General features: G+C 42.6%; 1 protein-coding gene across 1 annotated transcript; it reads left to right on the forward strand.

Moving 5' to 3' along the window:
* The first annotated feature begins 11,380 nt into the window (after positions 1-11,380).
* LOC147459806 (obscurin-like protein) lies at positions 11,381-20,816 on the forward strand. The gene is made up of 5 exons (XM_086511009.1): positions 11,381-13,396; positions 19,417-19,558; positions 19,641-19,782; positions 19,870-20,097; positions 20,187-20,816. The coding sequence occupies exons 1-5, from the start codon at positions 11,581-11,583 to the stop codon at positions 20,529-20,531; spliced, it is 2,673 nt and encodes an 890-aa protein (XP_086367135.1). The 5' UTR covers positions 11,381-11,580; the 3' UTR covers positions 20,532-20,816.
* The last annotated feature ends 338 nt before the right edge of the window (positions 20,817-21,154 follow it).

A 21,154-nucleotide genomic window follows, 5' to 3' on the forward strand; every position in this document is an offset into this window, starting at 1 on the left:
CTTGGATAGACTTGGGTAATCCAAAGATGAAATCCTTGGATATACTCTCCCATGGTGAATTTGGGATAGGCAATGGCTGGAGTAATCCAGGTTGCTTCCCTCTATCATACTTAGTCTTTTGGCATACTACACATTTTGAAACATACTCTTGTATTTCCACTTTCATGGTAGGCCAATAGAAGTACATCTCTACTTCTCAAAGAGTAGGTTGAATGCCTCTATGTCCCACATAGGGAGGAGCATGAGATTCATACATAACTTTCTCATGAAGGGAGTGGGTAACACATAGCCTATTGCCATGCAGAAGATAACCATCCTGCAAGGTGAATGGTTCCTCTTTCTTTCCCAAAGGAAGGGCTGACATTATGTATTTAAAGTCAGGGTCAGTAGCATACTCATCTATCATAGAAGATAGATCATAATGAGTTGCTATAGACACCGCATTGACTTTTGGTCGTCATGAAAGTGCATCAGCCACTTGATTGTGCTTACCAGCAATGTGAGAAATATGGAAATAAAATTGTGAAAGAAAATTTGCCCACCTCATTTGTTTGTCGGAAAGTCTGGTTTGCGTCATGAAGTACTTAATAATTTGGTGGTCTGATCGTAAAATGAATGGAGTCCCCAATAAATAATGCTTCCATGTGTCTAGGGCATGTAGAAAAACTAAAATCTTTTTCTCATAAATGCCCAAGACTCATTCATATGTATTGAGCCTTCGGCTCTCATATGCTATGGGATGCCCTTCTTGAAGCAAGACTGCTCCACAGCAATCACCACAAGCATCACATTGGACCTCAAATGGCTTTGAGAGATCTGGAAGCATGAGGACTGGTTGGGAGGTATGCTTCTCTTTGAGCTTGTCAAAAGCATTTTGCTCCTTAGGAGTCCATGAATACTTAACGTTCTTCTTTGTTAAGTCATGTAATGGTCCTACTATTTGAGAGAATTTTGCTATGAAGCGTCTATAGTATGCACACATACCAATAAAGCTTCTTAGCTCATGTAGATTCCTTGGAATAGGCCATGAGTTTATTACCTCCAATTTTGATGGATCCATTCGGATACCATCTTGGGAGATAATATGACCTAAGTATTGAATCTCTTGAAGGAAAAATTCGCTTTTCTTTTGATTGAGAAAAAGCTTGTTCTCCCTTAGTGCTTGAAAAATCACTTGGAGATGTTCCTTGTGTTCCTCCAATGACTTGAAGTAGACAATTATATCATCAAAGTACACTCCAGTGAATTTGCGGTAGGGTCTAAAGATTTTATCCATTAATCGATTGAACGTGGTTGGTGCATTGGTCAAGCCAAAAGACATGACTAGATATTCATAAAGACCAAACGTTGTACGAAACGCGGTCTTTAGGATATCTTCATCCACTATCCTTATTTGATGATAGACACTTTTAAGGTCAATCCTACTGAAGTAGGTAGAGCCTTGTAGATTATCAAATAGATCTTCTACCTGAGGCACGGGAAATCTATTTTTGATAGTGTTATGGTTTAGTGCTCGATGGTCCACACACATATGGTATGTACCATCTTTCTTTTGCACTAAAAGGACTAGAGAGCAAAAGGGAGAGGAGCTAGGCCTCAACATCCCTTTGTCAACCAATTCTTGCACTTGCCTCATGATCTCCTCTTGTTGAGCTTGGGAAACTCAATAAGGAAGCTTGTTAGGCGGTGAGCTTCCTAGTAGGAGCTCAATTCGATAGTCATCACCCCCTCGTTTTTGAGGTAAGTCCATAGGGATATCATCGATGAACACATCTTGAAATCATTTTAGAAAATTAGACAAGTCTAACTCTTCTTGATTCCTACCATTTACATTTGATGAAACATTAGGACCCTTTAGGCGCTCTTTGACAAAAATAATGTACGCAAAAACTGAGCTCTTCATTGATTTATCAAAAGCAAGTGAATTTACAAGTAGTAAAGTACGACCAGACTCACTAGCATCTATATACATGCTCTTTCCCCTGTAGGTGGAGTAGATTCTCCTACTTCATGTTGACAGCCATGCGATTGAACAATGGTGCCCCTAGGATAGTGTCATAAAATCTAATATCTGACCAACCCAAATGATTTTCTCATATTAAACTGATCATTTAATGTGGGAGAATAAACGGGAACAAGGGTTAAGATATAGATGTTCTTATAGATAGATCTATTTAAGCACGGGGCCAATGGTAAAGGGGCCCATATGAGAAAAGGTCTATCAAAGAGAAAGGTTAACTAATGGAGCAAAAGACCTTAGGGTTGTCTTCATTAAAGCCTCCAAAGGTAAGTGTTAAAAGCTTTAAGACATAGTCTTTAAAATTTTACTCTTTAGTCACTAAAGTCCAAGCAGGCAAGGGGGTAGCTTGCTTAAGCTAGGGCTGTGCTTAAGTAGGGGGGCTGCCTGCTTACCAAGTTCAAAGTACTTGCTACTAAAGAGGGGGCGAGCCCTACAAAGGGGGGAGGTAGATAGTAAGTGATCACCTCACCAAGGACCCATACCCTTATGAAAGGAAAGGGGCCACTTGTCAAGTGTAGAGACACACTACTCAAGCAAGTAGGGGTTGTGCTTAAGCAGGGGATGTGCTTAAGCAAGGGGGGTGCTAGCTTAGCCTCACAAAGGGAAAGAAGGACACTTGTCAAGAGGCTACAAACCTTGCCCCAAAGGGAGCCCATCTCTCATTGGCTAGAGGGCTACATGGCCCAATCAACTTCAAAGGAACTCTAGGAAAGGGGGTCAACCTAGCTAGCTCTCTCTCTCTCTCTCTCTCTCATTTGAGCCTCCCATGAGCTCTCTCTCCTTCATTCTTCCCTTCACACACTCTTGTGAAGCAAGGATTCCACCTCCTTCTCCAAGCTTGAGAAGTTGAGTGCCTACTACCACAAGCTCTTGGCTATGGATGCAAATCCACACAAGAGAATGCTTATGCTTGCTTATCAATCTCTCTAATCTCCATTAACTCTATGCTACAAGAGCTATGAGTGATTATGTGCAAGGGGTTATTTCTTTCTAGTAGAGCTACTTCTACTTCTCTCTTCTTCCTCACTCCCTGCTAGCTCTCCTCACCTTTCATGGTGTTTGAGGTCTTGGGATTGAGGCTGGGCATTTTTCAAGTTCATGCTAATCAGGTTTATTGTTGTAGTTATGCTAATGCTTGGTGAGTGAAGCTTACCATCTTCATCTCATCAAGAAGGTCTCAAGGAACACAAACAGTTGTATTGTAAACAAGTCTTCCGTCATGGAAGAATCTATAATACAAATTCCTATTGAAGGGGGGACCGGCTCCAACTAATCCGGTCCTCTATTGGTGTCAATTTCTCTAAACTCTCACTCTCTTTTACAAGTATTGATCATGTCATGTTAATGAAGTAATGTGTTAAGTGTTGCTCTCTCTCTCTCTCTCTCTCTCTCTCTCTCTCTCTCTCTCTCTCTCTCTCTCTCTCTCTCTCTATCCAAGCACTTTCTTTATCACTATACATCTACACGCTAAAGAATACTCAAGGAAATGCTCAATATGTTATTTACTTTCCGCTCCAACTCAAGTTAAAAGGCTAATTCCATTACAGATAGCATCCTCATGTTGGAGAGGAGAGATGAAAAAGTCTTCTTTGTCGACATAGATTTGGACATGAAGCCTCAACTTCCCAATCAAGGGAGTAACGGAGGCTTGCCGTCCCTTGAAATCGGTGTCGGCCGTTACAGTATCTCCCATCTCAAAACACCCAACTTGGTGGCCAACTCCATTGGTATGAAGTTGTGAGTAGAGCCAGGGTCAAACAAGATGAAGGCATCATGCTCCCTTCCCTTTTTCCAAGCATAGAAGAGAGGCGATCCTTTGCAATGAGCATCCTCTTTTGGAACTTCGATGGTGGAAGCTCTAGGAGTCTCATTGTGGGCATTTATCTTGGGGCAAGAACAATAGCCATGTCCTTGCTCCCCACACTTAAAACACTTATAGTCCTTGCAAAAAGCTTCAAGCTCTTCAGGAGAGAGTTTGTTTTTACCTTTGTAAACTCCCTTCCCCTTGGACCGATTGTTGTTGTTGGAATTTCCTTGGGAAGAATTTGGGGAATTGGTTTTCCTCTTTGCATCACTTTTATCTTTGTTTTCCATGGGCTTGACATTCCGTCTAGCCCCTTGTTGGAAATTGATACGTGAAGAAACCATGGTGTGGTGGATTACTTCGGTGATAGAACCAGGCCGTTGAGAGTTGACGTACTCGGCCATCCCTTCAGGTAATCCCACACAAAATTGTTGCTTTTTCTCGGTGAAGTCTATCTTTTGAAAGACAATAGCCTTGAGATGTAAATCCCCAAACTTGTCTACATATTTGTGGATAGACTCATGAGAGAGAAGCTTCAAACTGCGCCATTTGGTAAGCATTTTGTCCTTTGCATCGCTTGCAAGGAATTGCTTCATGATGGAAACTCGTAGAGTTTTCCATGTCTTTGGGGCTTTGCTGTTGCCACGAAGGCTAGCCCACCAGTGACGATTTCTGGAAGTGCATAGCTACATGGCATAGCTTGGAGGACTCTGTGAAGCCCTCGTCTCCAAAGGCCGCATCAAATTGCTGGATGAAGGCCAAATACTTTGTCGGTAGCACCAAAGGTGCCATCATAGGTGAGAAAAGAGATACTTTTTCCTCCCTCTTTGAACTTCTTGAGCTTTTGTGACCTTTGCCATGCAGGGTATGATTTGCGATGTCCTCCCCTCTTGTATTCTCTAGGAGAATAACCATTTTCGTCGGAAGAGTAGGAAGGTGAAGAAGGAGGAGAAAAGAGTGACCTCTTTCTTGCTCTTTTCTTCCTTTGGTTCCTCTCTCCCCTTTTGGAGTGACGAGGAGAAGGACTGTGGGTTGACCATTTCCTCTTGGAAGGAGTTGGCGACCATCTAGACCACTGTATTCGTGGAGCCACATCTTCAGAGGAACTTAGGGATTCATTACTTTCCCGTTCTTTGGATTCTTGCTCTTGTATGTGAGAGAGTCTTCTTTTGGGGGTCTCTTCAAGAGGCCTCCTAAGCTCTCTCTCCTCTTGGAGAGGAAGGGAAATCCCATAAGCACGAATTTGTTGAGTAACTTCGGCTTGCAAAACAGGGTTGCCCATAGCTTGCTACAACCTTGTAACAAGATAATTGACAAACATGGGGGCATCATCATTAGCACCTTCATGTGCAAAATCAAAGTTATCAATGTTCATTCTACTCTCTTGGTTATTGTCAGCCATGTTAACAAAATTTGTGTACTTACTTAGTGTATGCTTTTGCAATTCAAAACCTTAGTTGCTACTCCTCTTAGCCTTTGAAAATCGGCACTTAATTATCTACACCCACGACTCGAAGTGGTTAATTATAGAGAGTAGTGAAGTGGGTCTAATATTGCAGAATTGCAGAGAGCTAGCTCCTTTCGGACTTCTTATGGCTCAATAATGGTAAAGCCGTAGGCAAGTCTAAAAAGACCCCATTATTAAGACCAAAGCTCTCGAGATGTACACCATATCCCACATAGTGGGATCAACAAAAAGGATAATAGATCCCAGTTCCACTTACCCTAATATAATTAACAAAATCAACCATTAATAGGCTACTTAAGGACCTCTCTTCTTAAGCAAGAAAAGAGAAACCAAATGCTCTGATACCAATGTAATGGAAATGGCCTATGAACTTTGAGAGTAGCGGAATTAGAAAAATTAGAGAAAGCATTGTGAGATTACTTTGTGAGCATAGAGATGAACTTAATTGATGGTAGCAACATAAACATAGTTAACTTGGCATGAACAATACTTTTGCAAGAGAGAGAGTTTAGAGGACATGACAATAGTTGAGGACCGGATTTATGTGGAGCCGGTCTCCCCTCCAATAGGCATTTGCATTATAGATTCTCCCACCAAGAGAGACTTGGTACAATAAAATGTTTGTGTTCCTTGTGACTTAGGTGATGCAATGAAGATGGAAAGATTCACGAATTACGAGCATAACATAAACTTTGAAAAAGCCATTAACTATCCCAAGCCTCAATCCCAAGGCCTCAAACACCTTCAAAGGTGGAGACAGCTAGTAGGGAATGAGGGTAGGGAAGAGGAAGAAGAAACATTCCATAGGATAAAGAAGTAGTTCCTCACTTATCATCACTCTTCTTGCTAGCATACATAATAGCATAGTAATGAAGATGGAGAAGACGTCAAGCTTAAGCATTGAAACATGGCTCTTGGTTGAATTTGCATTCCATAGCCAAGAGTATTGGTGTAGGCTCTCAACTTCTCTACTAGCTTGGAGAAGAAGATGGAGCTCTTGCACTTTGCACTTCACACAATGAGAGTGTGTGTGGGAGAATATACCCCCCAAGCTAGCCCCCTTCTTGCTTTGGTCGACCCCCTCTTCTAGCTCATGGAAGACGCTTATTGGACCCCTGCAAGCCTGGCCAATCACATGCAGAATTTATAACAAGCAACAAGGGTAGCCTTGGGACAAGTGTCCCCCTTTCCCCTTTGAAAGAGAGGACTTGATAAATGCAAAAACAATCAATCAAATTAAAAAATTTATCATCTTTGGAGGCCAATCAATAGGCTTCAGGCACACCATGAGGGCAACATGAGGAGGAGCTTGACAGGTGTCTTATTTGATTTCTTTGTACCAAGCTTGCCTTGTGTGAGGGTGTATGTGTTCTCTCTCTAGCCCCTTCTTGTAGGGGCTCGCCCCCTCCTTGTAGGGATCTTTGTTGTAATGGAATTTGCCTATTCAATTTGAGAGTAGCGGAATTTAATGAGAGTACTTTCAAGAAATGATTTTGTGAGCATAGCGGGTTGACATAATTGAAGATAGCAACATAATCATAGCAATTAGTTAACTTGGCATAGACAATACTTTTGCAAGAGAGAGAATTTAGAGAACATGACAACAATTGAGGACCGGATTTATGTGGAGCCGGTCCCCCCTCCAATAGGCATTTGTATTATGATTTCTCCCATAAAGAGAGACTTGTTACAATACATTCTTTGTGTTCCTTGTAACCTAGGTGAAGCAATGAAGATGGAAAGCTTCATGCATCACCATCATAGCATAACCTAAACTTGAAGAAAGCTTTAACTATACCAAGCCTCAGTCCCAAGACCTCAAACACCTTCGAAGGTGGAGAGAGCTAGCAGGGAATGAGGGTAGGGAAGAGGAAGAAGAAACATTTCATACGAGAAAGAGCTAGTTCCTCACTTATCATAACTCTGGTGCTAGCATACATAATAGCATAGTAATGAAGAAGAAATAGATGGCAAGCTCAAGCATTGAAGCATGGCTCTTGGATAGATTTGCACTCCATAGCCAAGAGTGTTGGTGTAGGCTCTCAACCTCTACTTGCTTGGAGAAAAAGAGAGGGAGCTCTTGCACTTTGCATAGTACACAATGAGAGTGTTTGTGAGTGTGTGTGGGTGAGTATACCCCCTAAGCACCCCCCTAGCTTGCTTGGGTCGACCCCCCCTTGTAGCTCATGCTTGAAGCTCATTGGACCCCTCCAGGACTAGCCAATCACAAGCAGGAGCCATTACAAGCAACATGGATAGCCTTGGGACAAGTGTCCCCCTTTCCCCTTTGAGAGAGAGGACTTGATAAAATCAAAATCAATTAATTAAATATCCTTTATTATCATTGGACCCCTTGGGGTTTCAGGCACACCATGAGGGCAACATGAGGAGGAACTTGACAAGTGTCCTTGCTGCCTCTTCAAGCTGGGGCTTCCCTTGTGTGTGTGTGTGTGTGTGTGTGTGTGTGTGTGTGTGTGTGTGTGTGTGTGTGTGTGTGTGTGTGTGTGTGTGTGTTCTCTCTCATCCCCCCCCCCTTGTAGGCTCGCCCCCCTCCTTGTAGGGATATTTTTTACTTTGGATGAGCAAGCCCCTTAGTCATCAAGCATGACTAAGCACTTGAAGTAGGGGGTGTTCCCACAAGCATCTCAGGCAAGCTTCTCAAGGCACCTCAAGCACCTTAATCATGCACCAAGTAAAGCACCTCAAGCATGGAGCCAGTCAAGAACCTCAAGCATCTTAATCAAGCATGACAAGCACCTCAAGCAGGACAAGCACCTCAAGCACGACAAGCACCTCGAGTTTGGGCCGGGTTCCCACCTCAAGCTCAACCCTAGCTTACCTAAGGTCAAAGGACTTTTACACACATTATTGGAGGTCTTCAATGAAGCTAACCCTAAGGTCTTATGCTCCATTGGTTAGCCTTGCTCTTGATAGACCATCTCCCATTTGGGCCCCTTTACTATTGGCCCCGTGTTGAGATAGATCTATAAGCACATATCTATATCTTAACACTTGTTCCCGTTTATTTTCCCACATTAAGTGATCAATTTAATATGAGAAAATCATTTGGGTTGGTTAGATATTAGATTTTATGACATTTGTTGACTTTGTGGAACACCTTACCCTCAAGCACCTTAGTCAGCAAGCATGACAAAGCACCTCAAGCTTGGGTAGTGTTCCCACAAGCACCTCAAGCTCCCTAGTCGGCAAGCACGACAAGCACCTCAAGCATCTTAGTCGGCAAGCACGACAAGCACCTTAGTCATCAAGTACAACAAGCACCTCAAGCTTGGGCCAGGTTCCCACCTCAAGCTCATCCCTAGCTTACCTAAGGTCAAAGGACTTTTAAGAATAACCTTTGGACGTCTTTAATGAAGCTAACCCTAAGGTCTTTTAAGTGCCATTGGCTAGCCTTGCTCTTTGACAGACCATCTCTCATTTGGACCCCTTTACCATTGGCCCCGTGTTGAGATAGATCTGTAAGCACATGTCTATATTCTTATCCTTGTTCTCATCTATTCTCCCACACTAAATGATCAATTTAATATGAGAAAATCATTTGGGTTGGTTAGATATTAAATTTATATGACACCCAAAGTGAGGTAGCCTATTACTTAAGAGGTATAAATAGCTTAGCCCAGGTTACTGTGGTCCCTATGAAGTGATCAAGTGCATAGGCACTCAAGATGACAAGTGGAAGTTGCTAGCTCATATGAAATTCCCTGATGTATTCCATGCAAGTTTGTTGAAACTCTATATTTCTAGTGATGAACAACTCCTTGACGATGAATAAATTATCATACCAACCCAAAACATTATAGAGTGACGACCCTTTAGAATTCTAGGAACCTTAGATAAATTTTGGAAACTCGTGAGAGATTTTTTTGTGGAATAGAATTCTCAGAGAACGCCTTTTCCAATGGCATGACTATCCCGAGGATGCTGCAACATGAGAAGATGAAGCCGCCTTAGAGAAGAACTACCCTCAATTCTTTTCGAGATGAGGACATCTCAAATCTCTAAGTTGGGGGCTTTGCAATGTATCCGAGTTTTTTTCAATGAATTTTGCATTCACTCAAGACTGTTCATAAGCATTATTAAGCATACTAATAATTGGGGCTCTGTCCAAAACATGTCTACCTCCTTGTTGCAACTAATATCAAGGTGGTCTCTATTGATTCTAGTATTACACCACCCTTTTGCCTTTTCTGTGTACTACTTGAGTGATGACCCCACGAAGGAAGAAAACACTATGCCATGAAGCTCTAGTGAACCCTCAACATGCGGCACCGAGAAGAACAAAGTTGCTGATGGCCATCCTCAAGCGCAAGCCGTTGTTGCGCCCGCACCTATCATTATAACTCAAATTGTCAGTTTTTGCATTATTCACATGTAAGTTGATGCTAGTACGAGAAGCTCACGATATCCCAAAAAAGAACGACAAAAATGTGAGTTCATCACGAGAGATGAGCATGTGTTTCCTCAAACAAGTTGAAAGAGCTATTTGAGGAAAGTATTGTCTAGCTTTAGTAAACCTATTTGATAATGATTGAAAGACATCCCTTGAGAAGGGAGTTATCAATAGGATATCTTCTTGCCGCATGGAACTCGTGGCTAGCAAGAGGATCCTGCAGTTAACAAGGAAATACAGTGACTAGGGGAGAATAAGCTATGGTTAACAACCCTTGTATCTCATAGTGAGTGAGTACCCCATCGGTGAGCAAAAGGGGAAGAGATTGTTGGCTTCGTAGTTAGCAAATAAAAGAAGGTTTGCAAAGTATTTGTTGGTTAGACATAGAAAGTCAAAGGGTATGACAAACTTAAAATAGTGTATATTTCATTTTGTTGAAAGATAGGGTTGTCTCCATAAGATATTGCTTGAGAAATAATTTTTTGGGTGATTTTGAAGGGATGTATGAATGAAATTGTGGCAGAAAGTAATAAAAGAATTCTAATTGTATATATAATTCGATGTAATAGTAACTAGAAAACAAGAGGAATGGATGAGTGTGGTGTGGAAAGTGGGAGACTAGTATTAAATTGAAACTATGTTTATGGACGGGTGGACCTAATTAATTGGGTATTTTTCACAAGACTAACTGTTAGTTAATGATAAGTCTCCTATCATATTGAACTTTATGGATATTGGTGAAGGATAGAGACCTCCCTCACTTATGTTGCATGTATCCTTGCTTCTTTAGGTTGGAGCAAGGTGTCGTCAATGGCGCCCAAGAACAAAGGAAGGCCTAGCTATCAAGTCGCCCTATTCTTTGGGTTGGGGACCTTACATATAGGGAAAGACTTTTCAAGGAGATCTTTGCTCATGGGTTGAGGGTCATGCAGTCATGAGCCAACACACAATAGGTTGCATTGTTGGCACCAAGGAGGTGGACGAGAAGGAAAGTGCTGCCAAATTGACACTCACACTCACTTGAAACCCTTTGAAATACCACATTAGTGGCCTTTTCAAATGTTATTCAAAGCAATATAGTAACCTCATTGTCTTTGAAAATAAGAAAGTTTCCTCTGTGCCACTGATACAGACGATGAGCTTAGTATATGCGTCTGTTTACGTCGTAGTTTGGTTGCCAGTTAATTTGTAATTAAGCACTCTGCCCTAATCCGTTCATGTGAAGAGAATAAAAGCCCTTCATTTTCAAAAAACAAGCACTGATTGTTATACGAAGAAATCACTAGACTGAGGCCATGCATTATTTTGCATGGTTGCCCTCTCATTTCACCTCCCAGCAGTGTTCGGGAAAAATCATTTTCCCAAACATACAAAATTCCATTTCTTGAATTTGCCAAGAGGAAATTTTATAAAATTAGGTCTATTTTTCAGGTTTTTACACTATTTTTTTCTATTTTGGGGCGGAATTTCTCCTTTTCCCCTCGCTCTCAACTGGCATTTTTTTAAATTCAAAACAGCACGATATTAAGCTGAGACACATTTTTCCCGAACACTGCCTGCAGATGTCAACTGGTTTCAACCGACTCGGCAAAATTGCCATAACTATTCCATGGGATTTGGAAGCATCACGAGTTGACTTGATGTGGTTGCAATGTTTTGTTAGACCGTCTCACACCTTCTTTTCTCAGCGTCCGAGTTCGAAACCGTGGGGCACTCTCTCTCTCTCTCTCTCTCTCTCCGTGCCTCGGATGGGTGATCCTGATGTAGAGTGGAGGAGAAGTATCGCCCGCGCAGGGCTGCACACATTTACGAGCGCGCAAGAAACGTCCGCAAGCAGGTAGGTAGACAAACAGATACAGACACAGACATATTCGCACATGGAGACTGGACTCTTGGAGAACTGGCTTCACAGAGCCGCTTTTTCATTCTCCAATTCTCCATCAGGTGTTTTAAGGTCTTCTTCACCTTCTGCGCAACAGATTGCCCAGGCTTGGTCCCGAGTTCGTGAGTGCGTGCAGGGTGGGCTTTTCCTGCCACAGCACTCTGCTGCCCTCGATCTTCTGAAAGAGTACGGAAACACAATCCATGTGGCCGAGTCTCAGGCTAGGGTCTTAACGTCAATCTTATCTTCTATCACGTTCCGTCCTGATGTTGAGGAGAATGCTGCAGCACATGCGCGAAGCTCTGCTGCATCGCTTTTGAGCATATGGCTTCGAAGGGGGTTTGCACCTTCTGGAAGGCATGGCTCAAAGGCATCATCATCCAGAATCAAGGAAACAATTGAAGCTGTGGTAGGAAGTGCAATCAAGGCATTAGAGAGCTCTACATTGGACAATGGCTTTGTGAGTGAAGCTATCCTGCTTCTTGGGAGCGTGTGTGTTAACCCTCACACACCTGAAGAACAGCAAAGGGTCTGCCAAGAAGTAATAGCTCGAGAATGTCTCCGCCAGAGAAAATTTATTGGCGGCAACAACTGCAAGGAGGCCTTGGCTGGTGTAGGGTATGCTATGGTGACCTCAAGTGGGCCTACTTTGAAAGCTCTTATGCAAGCCTTGTTGTTGTTGTGGATTGATGATGATGCTCTGGACCAGAAAGCCGGGGTGAGCACAGCCCGGCCTTCTCTCGAGAATGGCCTGTTACATTTACATTTGATGGAATGGTATGGCTCCTTCCTCAATTCGCAGCCAAAGTATATGGCATCAACCCAAATAGTGGCAGAAGAAATCAAAGAGGCATTCTCCTCCAGTATAGCCATATCTGCGAGGTATGGGGTACTGCTGAGTGCAGCTGGATTGTTAAGAGGTTTGCATCTTCATCGATCGACCAAAAAGCCAGCATCAGAGAGTGCAGAGTCTATCCGGATGAATGCGATCCAGACATTGTGTAACTCAATTGTGAAATTGGTTGATGATACTGCGCATTTGCAAGTTCAAGAAATTGCTACAACAATCAAAGAAGGCACCTTTGTGGATACAGCCATTGAAGAGTCTCGGAATCTCATTTCAGTTAATCAGATAGGTGATAAGCATTGGCTACAGTGTATATCACTTGCAATGTCTCGCTGTTGTCGTTTTCCTTCCAGTTTGTCAGTTTTAGTGTGCCTCATGACCACCCTTTTTGAAGACGTATTACCATTAAAGGCCTATTATGATGTGAATATGTCCCAGCCATCAAAAGAAATCGAAGATACTTGGACAGCGCACACCAAAAGTATCCTCTTTCAGGAAGCAGGAGCCATAATTCGGGTTATTTGTGAGCAGTACGAATCAATAGATGGTGGATGGCAGAGATGGGCAGAACATTTTTTCTCCCAATATTCACATTTTACTTACACAAAGCATCGCTATTACCTTGTGCTGATGGACAGCAGGAATCAAGACGATCTTGTGAGCCCCTTGCTTCACTCTGAGACAGGCCCTTTGAAGCAAATTCTTGAGGCATTTCTTCTATCAGCTGTGATGTTTTTCTCTCACGCATCGAAAAAGAAAAGAGACTTGAGTGTGGAAGCCAAAGGTGATTTTGCAGCTCGTGTGATGCATTCCCTTTCTTGTGTTGAATTTATCCGTCAAGGCCAGGTACCGCAGTACAGGGAGTTGGTACAAACTTGTGTAGCTTGGACGTCTGCAAGTGAGGCGACCTGTGCCAAGATTGTGCCCATGTTTCCTTCATATAATGAAATTATTCAGCCACCAGGTGAGAGACCTTTTCTGTACTAAGTAATCAATATGTACATCTTTATTTTCTGTATCTCTGGCAACCATCTTTCCCTCTTACTTTTACTCACAGACTTTAGCATTGTTTGGCTGCATGAATGAAACCTGAACAGTGCTTGATAAGTCTGGAGAAGATCATAATATTGCGTGGCCACCTAGTTGAACAGGTCATTTTGAAACCTGTCCATCATAGGAAAAAGGCAGCAAATTGTAGGAACACTGGCTTGTTTATTACACGACTGCACTCACACATATAGGGATGAGTCTTAAAGTGCACATTGCTTTGTCTCGCTAAGCTCAAATGAATATGACTTGAGGCTACCTCACTCCGGCAGGCACAGCCACAAAACAGCTCACTCCCTATCATTTGTCCTTCGGAGATGCCTAGGGACCAACTGGAGGACCAGAGAAATGCCAAACTCTTACAATGGAATGGTGTTTCCTGCAACGAAGATCACATTTGAATTCTGCTAATCTAGAAGGATGTAGAAAACTTTTGCTTCAAGGTGTTAAAAGCAAGTATCTCCTGTGTAGTCCATCAAATCATGAAGAGGAGAAGCGATAGTACCGAAGTTCTCAATGAACTGTCTGAATTGTCTTTGAGTCTGACCCTTCTTGAATTGCCTTGACCTTATCCGGATCCATCGAGGTCGATTATCCCTTTAGTGGAAATGTGAGCTGGCCAGCCTCTCATAAGACAGATGGTGAACATGCTAATCAACAAGTTAGAAGACAAACAACTTCAAACTGACACTTTAAGAGTGCACCTGTCAAGACCATCACTTGGTGGAGAATAATTGGTCCCGAACTCTGTGCCCTTGAGGTATGTCTTTATTTTGACTTAGGCTTTTAGTGCTTGTACTACTGCTCTCCCTGGAGTGGTCATGTTGTGTATACTAGATGGGGCTTGATAAGTCTCAAGCACAGATGCTCTTGACTGCAATGTTTGTGTACCGTTGACGTCTAGCGGGTGCTTATATAGCCCTCCGATACATAAAATTTCCGCTTTGAAAAGACCAAGGCTCTAAAAAGCTGAGGGATACTCTGAAAAATAAACTGGATGCGTGTGTGTGTGTGTGTGTGTGTGTGTGAGAGAGAGAGAGAGAGAGAGAGAGAGAGAGAGAGAGAGAGAGAGAGAGAGAGAGAGAGAAGCCCTGCGCACTCGTCTCAGCCCCCAAAGGACGACCTGGGTTTTGGTTGAAGTGGGAACGTTTGGTTCAGCCAGTCCTCTGCGTCAGTTTGTTATCCGATACAGGTTCAGTGGTTTGCTACAATACAGTGATTTTGTATTGACTAGGGGAATGCACAGTTTGATGTAAGTCAGGTTGGCTTCATGTGCATAGCTTTCTGGTCTCTGTATAGAGGTTGCAGGCTTCTAAATCTCTGTAGCTTTGAAGAGTGTGAGTGTCATTAGGAGAGTGCTTTTTTCGATTGATGGATCTGCCAGATCAGTGCGTCTACGAACGCCGGAAAGCATTGGAGAATTTGGCTATGGAGCCCTTGACCCTTATCAAAGAATGTTTACATGAGGATTTCGAAGATGCGCGTCGAGCCTGGGAAGGGCCTGCTCCTACCATGGAAGTGCGCATTCCGTTGCAGGAGCTCATGGACCCCGTTCCTCAATATGCCTTAAATGCGGTGGTTCTCTTCTTCCCGGGAAAAATGCCGGTTGATTTGCTGATCAAGCGGCAAGCAGTCCGGTGGGTTTACTTCAGTGCAAGAGTATTTTACGAAGTCTTGTTAGCAGACATGGATGCTAGGGATGCTTTGCTTGAAATGTCCCCCCTCTTCTTCAATACGCAAATGACTCATGTATTGCCGTGGGCTCTCCCCAAGGACTATCAGAGCGTTATTCGTCACAAGTGCCCCGTATGGGTTGAGGTGGTCGACTTTTCTTGCACTTGGCGTCACTTTCTTCGAGCCATCTTCCCTTGTTGGCCGCCCAATTGGGCAAAGTCATTTGCCCTCCTAAGCTGGATACAAACACAAATCGTTTTTGTATTCTGTGGGACACGGACATTGCCACTCCAGCAAGCATTTCGGTCGATTCTGGGGATGCAGTGGTTGGGAAGCGTCCTTTCAGACTCAAATGGGATAAATTTGCAAATTCTTCCTTCCGTTGTGGCAAATTTGGTGTTATGCAGTCTGAATGTCCGGAACTAAATTTGCAACTCCCTCCTTCAGCTGTCCCTACCGCTCAACCTCCCTTACCTCAGAAATCTTCTGTTGAGGTACCGACCAAAGGCGAATAAAGGCAAAGGGAAACAAGTACAATTGTCTGTACTTCTTGCTTCTCCAAATGTTAAAGACAAAGGGAAAGAACATGTTTCAACTTTTCATGCTTGGATAGTGCCAAAGAAAACAGTTAAAGCACGTATTTTGGCATCTTCTCGTAACTATGTGCCACCTTTGAAGAATGTTACTAAAAAAAACCCCCTTGTAATGACAACAGTTTTTTGGTTGAGGCCTGGGACAAGGTTGTTCATTCCTACTAGGAAGTGGTTACGGGCGAAGCCTGTTCATCACAAGGTGCTCTTGTTTTTCAGTCCTCCTGGTCCAGGTTTTGACTCATCTCCTCATCTGCCTGCAACTAGGGAAGATGTGTCGATGGGCATTGGTACTTGAGTCCCTCTTTATTCCCGCTTCCTCGCCCACTGTATATACCATGTAGTATGCATAGTTCTTTGAATCGCATCTCCTATAATGTGCGTGGGTTATGCAATTACGACAAGTGGCGGCTTACTAGGCTCTACGTACATATATATATGTAAAGCGGACATAGTGGTTCTTTAAGAACATAATCAACATAAATTTACCGAACAGACTTCTTACTTTGCGGGCTATTGGATAGCCTATGCAGAATCAACTGGTTATTATGGAGTGCTTATGCTTGTTCGACACGAGCTCTTCCCGACTTTGGTCTTCAATGATCCAACTGGGAGATGGATGGTCATCCAATGTATTGTTAATGGAGAAGTCTTTGAATTTGGCGGATTATATGCATACACAGCTTTTGCTGATAGGGCACAGTTGTGGAGTGTCATTTCCTCATATTGTTGGCGTTCTAATGCATTTCTCTGTGGGGATTTCAATAATGCACCAAACCTTGCGGATAATACTAGTGGGCACTCTCACATGCTTCATATGGAACGACAATCTTGGGATTAGTTTATGCTGACATGTGATGGGTTGGATTTGTGGCCCCTTTTGCTTGCGGGTGATTCAGGATTCACTTTTCAACATAATGCTCGATCTATGTATCGCGCTTGAGTGGATCGTTGGTATCTTTTTCACATGTAGCAATACGATGGCTTTGTATGTGAGATGAGGATTGATTATGCTATGTGTCTCTCGGATCATTTTCCCGCTATAAGGATTCTAGTTACTAATTCTTAATTAAGTACTTAAACTCATGATTAAGACTTAAGAAACTTGAACTTAACTCAGAGATAAGACTCTGTGTTTGATTGATTCCTTCGTTGAAATGTGTTACAAAGGCGTTCTTGTATAGAAACTGAAGAGACACGATGAAGAGACATGACCATAGGTCAAAAGACATTACTCTAGGCTGTAGAGTCGTGAACCTTCGGCGTAAAGGTGCAGCCATTCGCTGAAGAGGCATGGCTATTCGCCGAACAGGTGCGACTCTTGGGCAAAGAGACACATCCTTTGGAGAATCGGGGTTCTTGGATCTGGTGCGTCTTCGTATCTGCAAAAGAATCAAGCAAGAAGGTAATACCAAGAGAAAGAATACGTCACAATCGTGACATTCTCTCCCATTTAAAATAAAATCCAGGGGTAGTTGTAGAAACTCCGGGAGAAGGAAAATGTATTTTTGCTTGCTTTGGCATCCAATGCTCTAACTGTTAAGTCCCATGTCATGGCACTGTTAAATTGACCATAACTATTTTGCCAATTTGAAAACTGATCATATTTGCAACTTGATTAGTGTCTTTGTCAAAGTCGTTTGTAACTTTGAGCTTTGTCTAAGAAAAGATTGAATCTTTATCTGCTTCGAGTGAAACTATTGGTAAATTGACTTGAGTTTTTTGTTGAGTGACGACCATTGGTTGGAAATCTGTAAGGTAGTCCATCGGTTTATCTGAAACAATAAAATCCTCCTAAAGGGATGCCGTAGACTGAGACAGAGTAGTGTTTGAAGGTATATCCATCTGTAAAGGTTTATCTGAGGAACAAGTTGTGTCAAAAGATTCAATTGCAGCGACTAAAGTCATGCTGCAAGAGTCTGCATCTGATTTATCCTTCGCACCGTTGAAGGTAAGAATTGGAATCTGTATTAAGCCGTCAACTTGATGATCGTGGGAGATACTTTGTGAGAAGAGGAGCGAGGAGTTGGCTAGGAGGAGGAGATGATGATTCCTAAAATAGCTTTATCTAGAAGAAATATAGAATTATTGGAAAAAGCTGTATCCATAAGTGAGAGGGTTTTAGAGTAGGAATCGCCTCTGGAACGGCTAATTCTGGCAGAGGTAGCACCTCTCGAACAGGCTCCAACTGTGGAGTAGGAGAATTTGGGAGAATTATAACTTCTGGCTCTGAGTAGGAGAATCTGGAATCACGATCACTACGTGTGTAGGGGAATTCTCCAGCAAGATTTCGTGGAGGAATCTCGTCTATGTATGAAAGACGGGTACCCAAGTGTGTTTATTTGCCATGGTTGCGAATGGTCAGAGAGAGCCATTGTTGGAGAAGAAGGAAGGTATTGTACGTAAGTTGAACAACTCCAAAAATGTGAGAGGGTGCTATGAGGTAAAAAAAAATGTACAGGGGTGGGCCGGCCACTTAAGGCATTAAAAGTAGCGGTAATTGTATAAATTTAATGATGTGCGCTGCTGAGCGCAAAATCATCCAGCAAAGAGTCACCAAATTGGAGAAGCCAGCGCTGGGAGAGAGATGCACACATGCATGACTCGAAAGGGGGAAAGTGATGCGATCACTGTGGAAGGGGTGGCTACCTGCTGATTCAGTGAACGTGTGCAAGCACACGTGTTCAAAGTGGTACAACCTGATGAAAGGGCACACAAAAGGTCACCAAAAGAATATGCACCGAGTACGCCACACACACACATCTGTGTTTCTATTCGTTATTTATGTAATTGAAACAGAATTCTTTTTGAATATTAAATTAAAGGATTTGTCTTGGCATGCAGGTCTGGTAAACATGCTTACAACTTTACATGAATAAAATGCTATAGGCTTTCCTAGATTTGGCTCGGAACTTGTAGTAGCATGCTCACATGGCACACAGATCCATTGTGCATGCGACTTTTGTAGCTAGATCTACTCCTCTTTAGCTAAATTTAGATCTTCTTGAATTCCTTATGTTGCACGTATTCACTCTTCTTAACCAATGAAATTTTGGCAGCATCTACTCTTGTTTCTTAGCTGTTCTGACAGTGTCTTTTACCCCCGTCCAACTTGGGATTTTTTTTGCAACATTGACAGAACTGGCTAAACTCACATATGGCCATCTTACAGTTTGTGTAATCTGATGTTTCGTCCCATTGGTCATTTTACTACTTGCTTGGACAAACAGTGAAGTTAAGGTTACATGTTGTCAGTTTTCAAGATGGTGTTTAAGTTGGTTATGTATTCCTTCATTCTGGAATCTCATTCCAGTCCTAAGCTTATACTCTTTTGTCATGTGTCAGGTGTTTAAGCTTGTCTCATTTATTTTGCCCATCTCTTTTGTTGTATGGCTATGTTTTAAGCAAATGAAATGAATATTATTGCAGTCCTGCTTTGTTATCCCTTCTTTTTTCCTGTTTTGTGTGTCCACTTTGCTTTTGTGCAAATGTCTTACCCTTCTTAACGCTTGCAAGTTTAGACTTTCTGACCTTAATGATTATCATGCTATCAAAGCGGTAACTCTGCACAATTGTCACGCTGGATGTTGCTACAGGAGGCATCTTGTCACCGTAAGCTTTAGTAATTAACAATTTTTTTCATACGTTAATTCTAGTGGTGTGGTTTTAATAGGGCCTGGTGTATCTTGCTATAGCTGGAAGAAGGATGTCGTTCAGGATTCACGAGTTCTATTTGGCTTCCGAGTCCTGCCAACTTGTCTTCAAACATTCACAGCAATATGCTTTTCAAATGAGGTTGCACCAATAATGTTCTTGTATCCTTATGATTAGCCTTTACAAATAGCTAGTCACTTTATTATTGTGTTTGCCTAAGATGCTTTCCTTAATAAGCAAAAGGTACATGAAGCATCCAACTCAAGCTTTGGTTCAATCATCACACTCTTTGCTAGTTTCATTTTTTTCAACGAAATCTTGCGAGGGTGACAGGGATTCGATCAAAGAGCAGCTGGCTGTTCAGTTTGTTTGGAGGACCTTTGAGGTATGGCAGAAGTCGGGTTCTTTATTTTATTGCACATTGTTGGCTCGAGTTTCCTTGTTTAGTTTCTTAGGGATTTTGTATTTGCAGGATGACTGGGCTTTGTCAAATTATGATGCTTTTGTGACGGTTGTGGGGGCAGTTGCTCGCCACCTACCTGCTGGGAGTACAGCCACAAGGGAATGCATTAGCTTTCTTTCGCGAAAAGGGAGCGAGAACTTTAGCCTTGCAGCGAGGAGAGGCGAAGAGGATAGGCTTGAAACTGGAGAAAAGCTACAGACGCTTCTGCTGCATCTTATTTTGATAGTGGATGTTCAGGTGAGTTAGCACAGTCAATTCCTATGTTCTCCTTATGATCAAATTGGAGTGCTTTGGCTATGGTCTTAAGGCAAGCGGACGTCATGCAGGTGTTGCCTCACTTGTTGCAAGAGGTAGCGAGGCTTGTTCTAGGGCAAACAAATCCTCGTAGAATTCGTGCTCTTGAGGAAGCATTTGATGTTCTTGCGGGCAGTGACGATCTTACTCGCAAGCACATCCTTGTTCCGTGGTTGCAATCTCTGTCTTTTCTGTGCTCTAATTCTGATGACCAAAGGCGGCCTTCACCTACTACTTCCAAGAGGCGGAAGAGGCGTTCACGAAGCAATTTCAGCAGTGAAGTTGGCCAAGAAGATGGTGCTGTAGCCTTCAATCCAAGTAGTGCAACCATGTCGGGAGCCAATGATATTTCCCAAACGTCAAGATCGAGATTGTGAGCTTGTGCACTACTTTTAGTACTTTTGGCAGTTCCAAGAGTCTCAAAGTGACTTGCTGTAAATGTTAAGCGTGGTGTTCTTACCGCTTATTTCCCCAAGGTGAGAGGTTTTTTAAAGGTAAAACCCAAGCTGTACATACACAGGTTTATAGAAGCTCTCTGAGTGTTGTAAATAACTTCAAAGAAAATGAGTGCAGCAACATATATAAAGCATTGGTGTTTCATTGGCTGCTTACTCATGAGAAAGAGTTGAGGCATGGTATAATACATGTTGTCGTTGTCATTACTTGTATTTGTCAGAGTTTGTCAGCTGCATGGGCTAACGGTGGAGGGAGAATTTTGGGTTTACCTGTCCATGATGTAGCTTTTAACCAGATTTATGGCACGATTTTGGAACACAAACCCTCTCTCCCTCTCTCTCTCTCTCTCTCTCTCTCTCTTTGTGAATCCAGTCCTCTTTGAGCCATTGGATGAAGGCATTTTTTGATGTCTCTGCATATCAACAATCTTGTAGACCTTTCTTTTAGGGATAATTTGTGTTTACCTGTTCACGATCTAGCTTTTAATTCGACTTATGGCACGATTTTGGAACCTCTCTCTCTCTGTCTCTCCCCCCCAAAGAAA

Source organism: Adiantum capillus-veneris, chromosome 4 (genome assembly GCF_014529385.1).
Source record: "Adiantum capillus-veneris isolate H3 chromosome 4, ASM1452938v2, whole genome shotgun sequence".
Taxonomy (NCBI): domain Eukaryota; kingdom Viridiplantae; phylum Streptophyta; class Polypodiopsida; order Polypodiales; family Pteridaceae; genus Adiantum; species Adiantum capillus-veneris.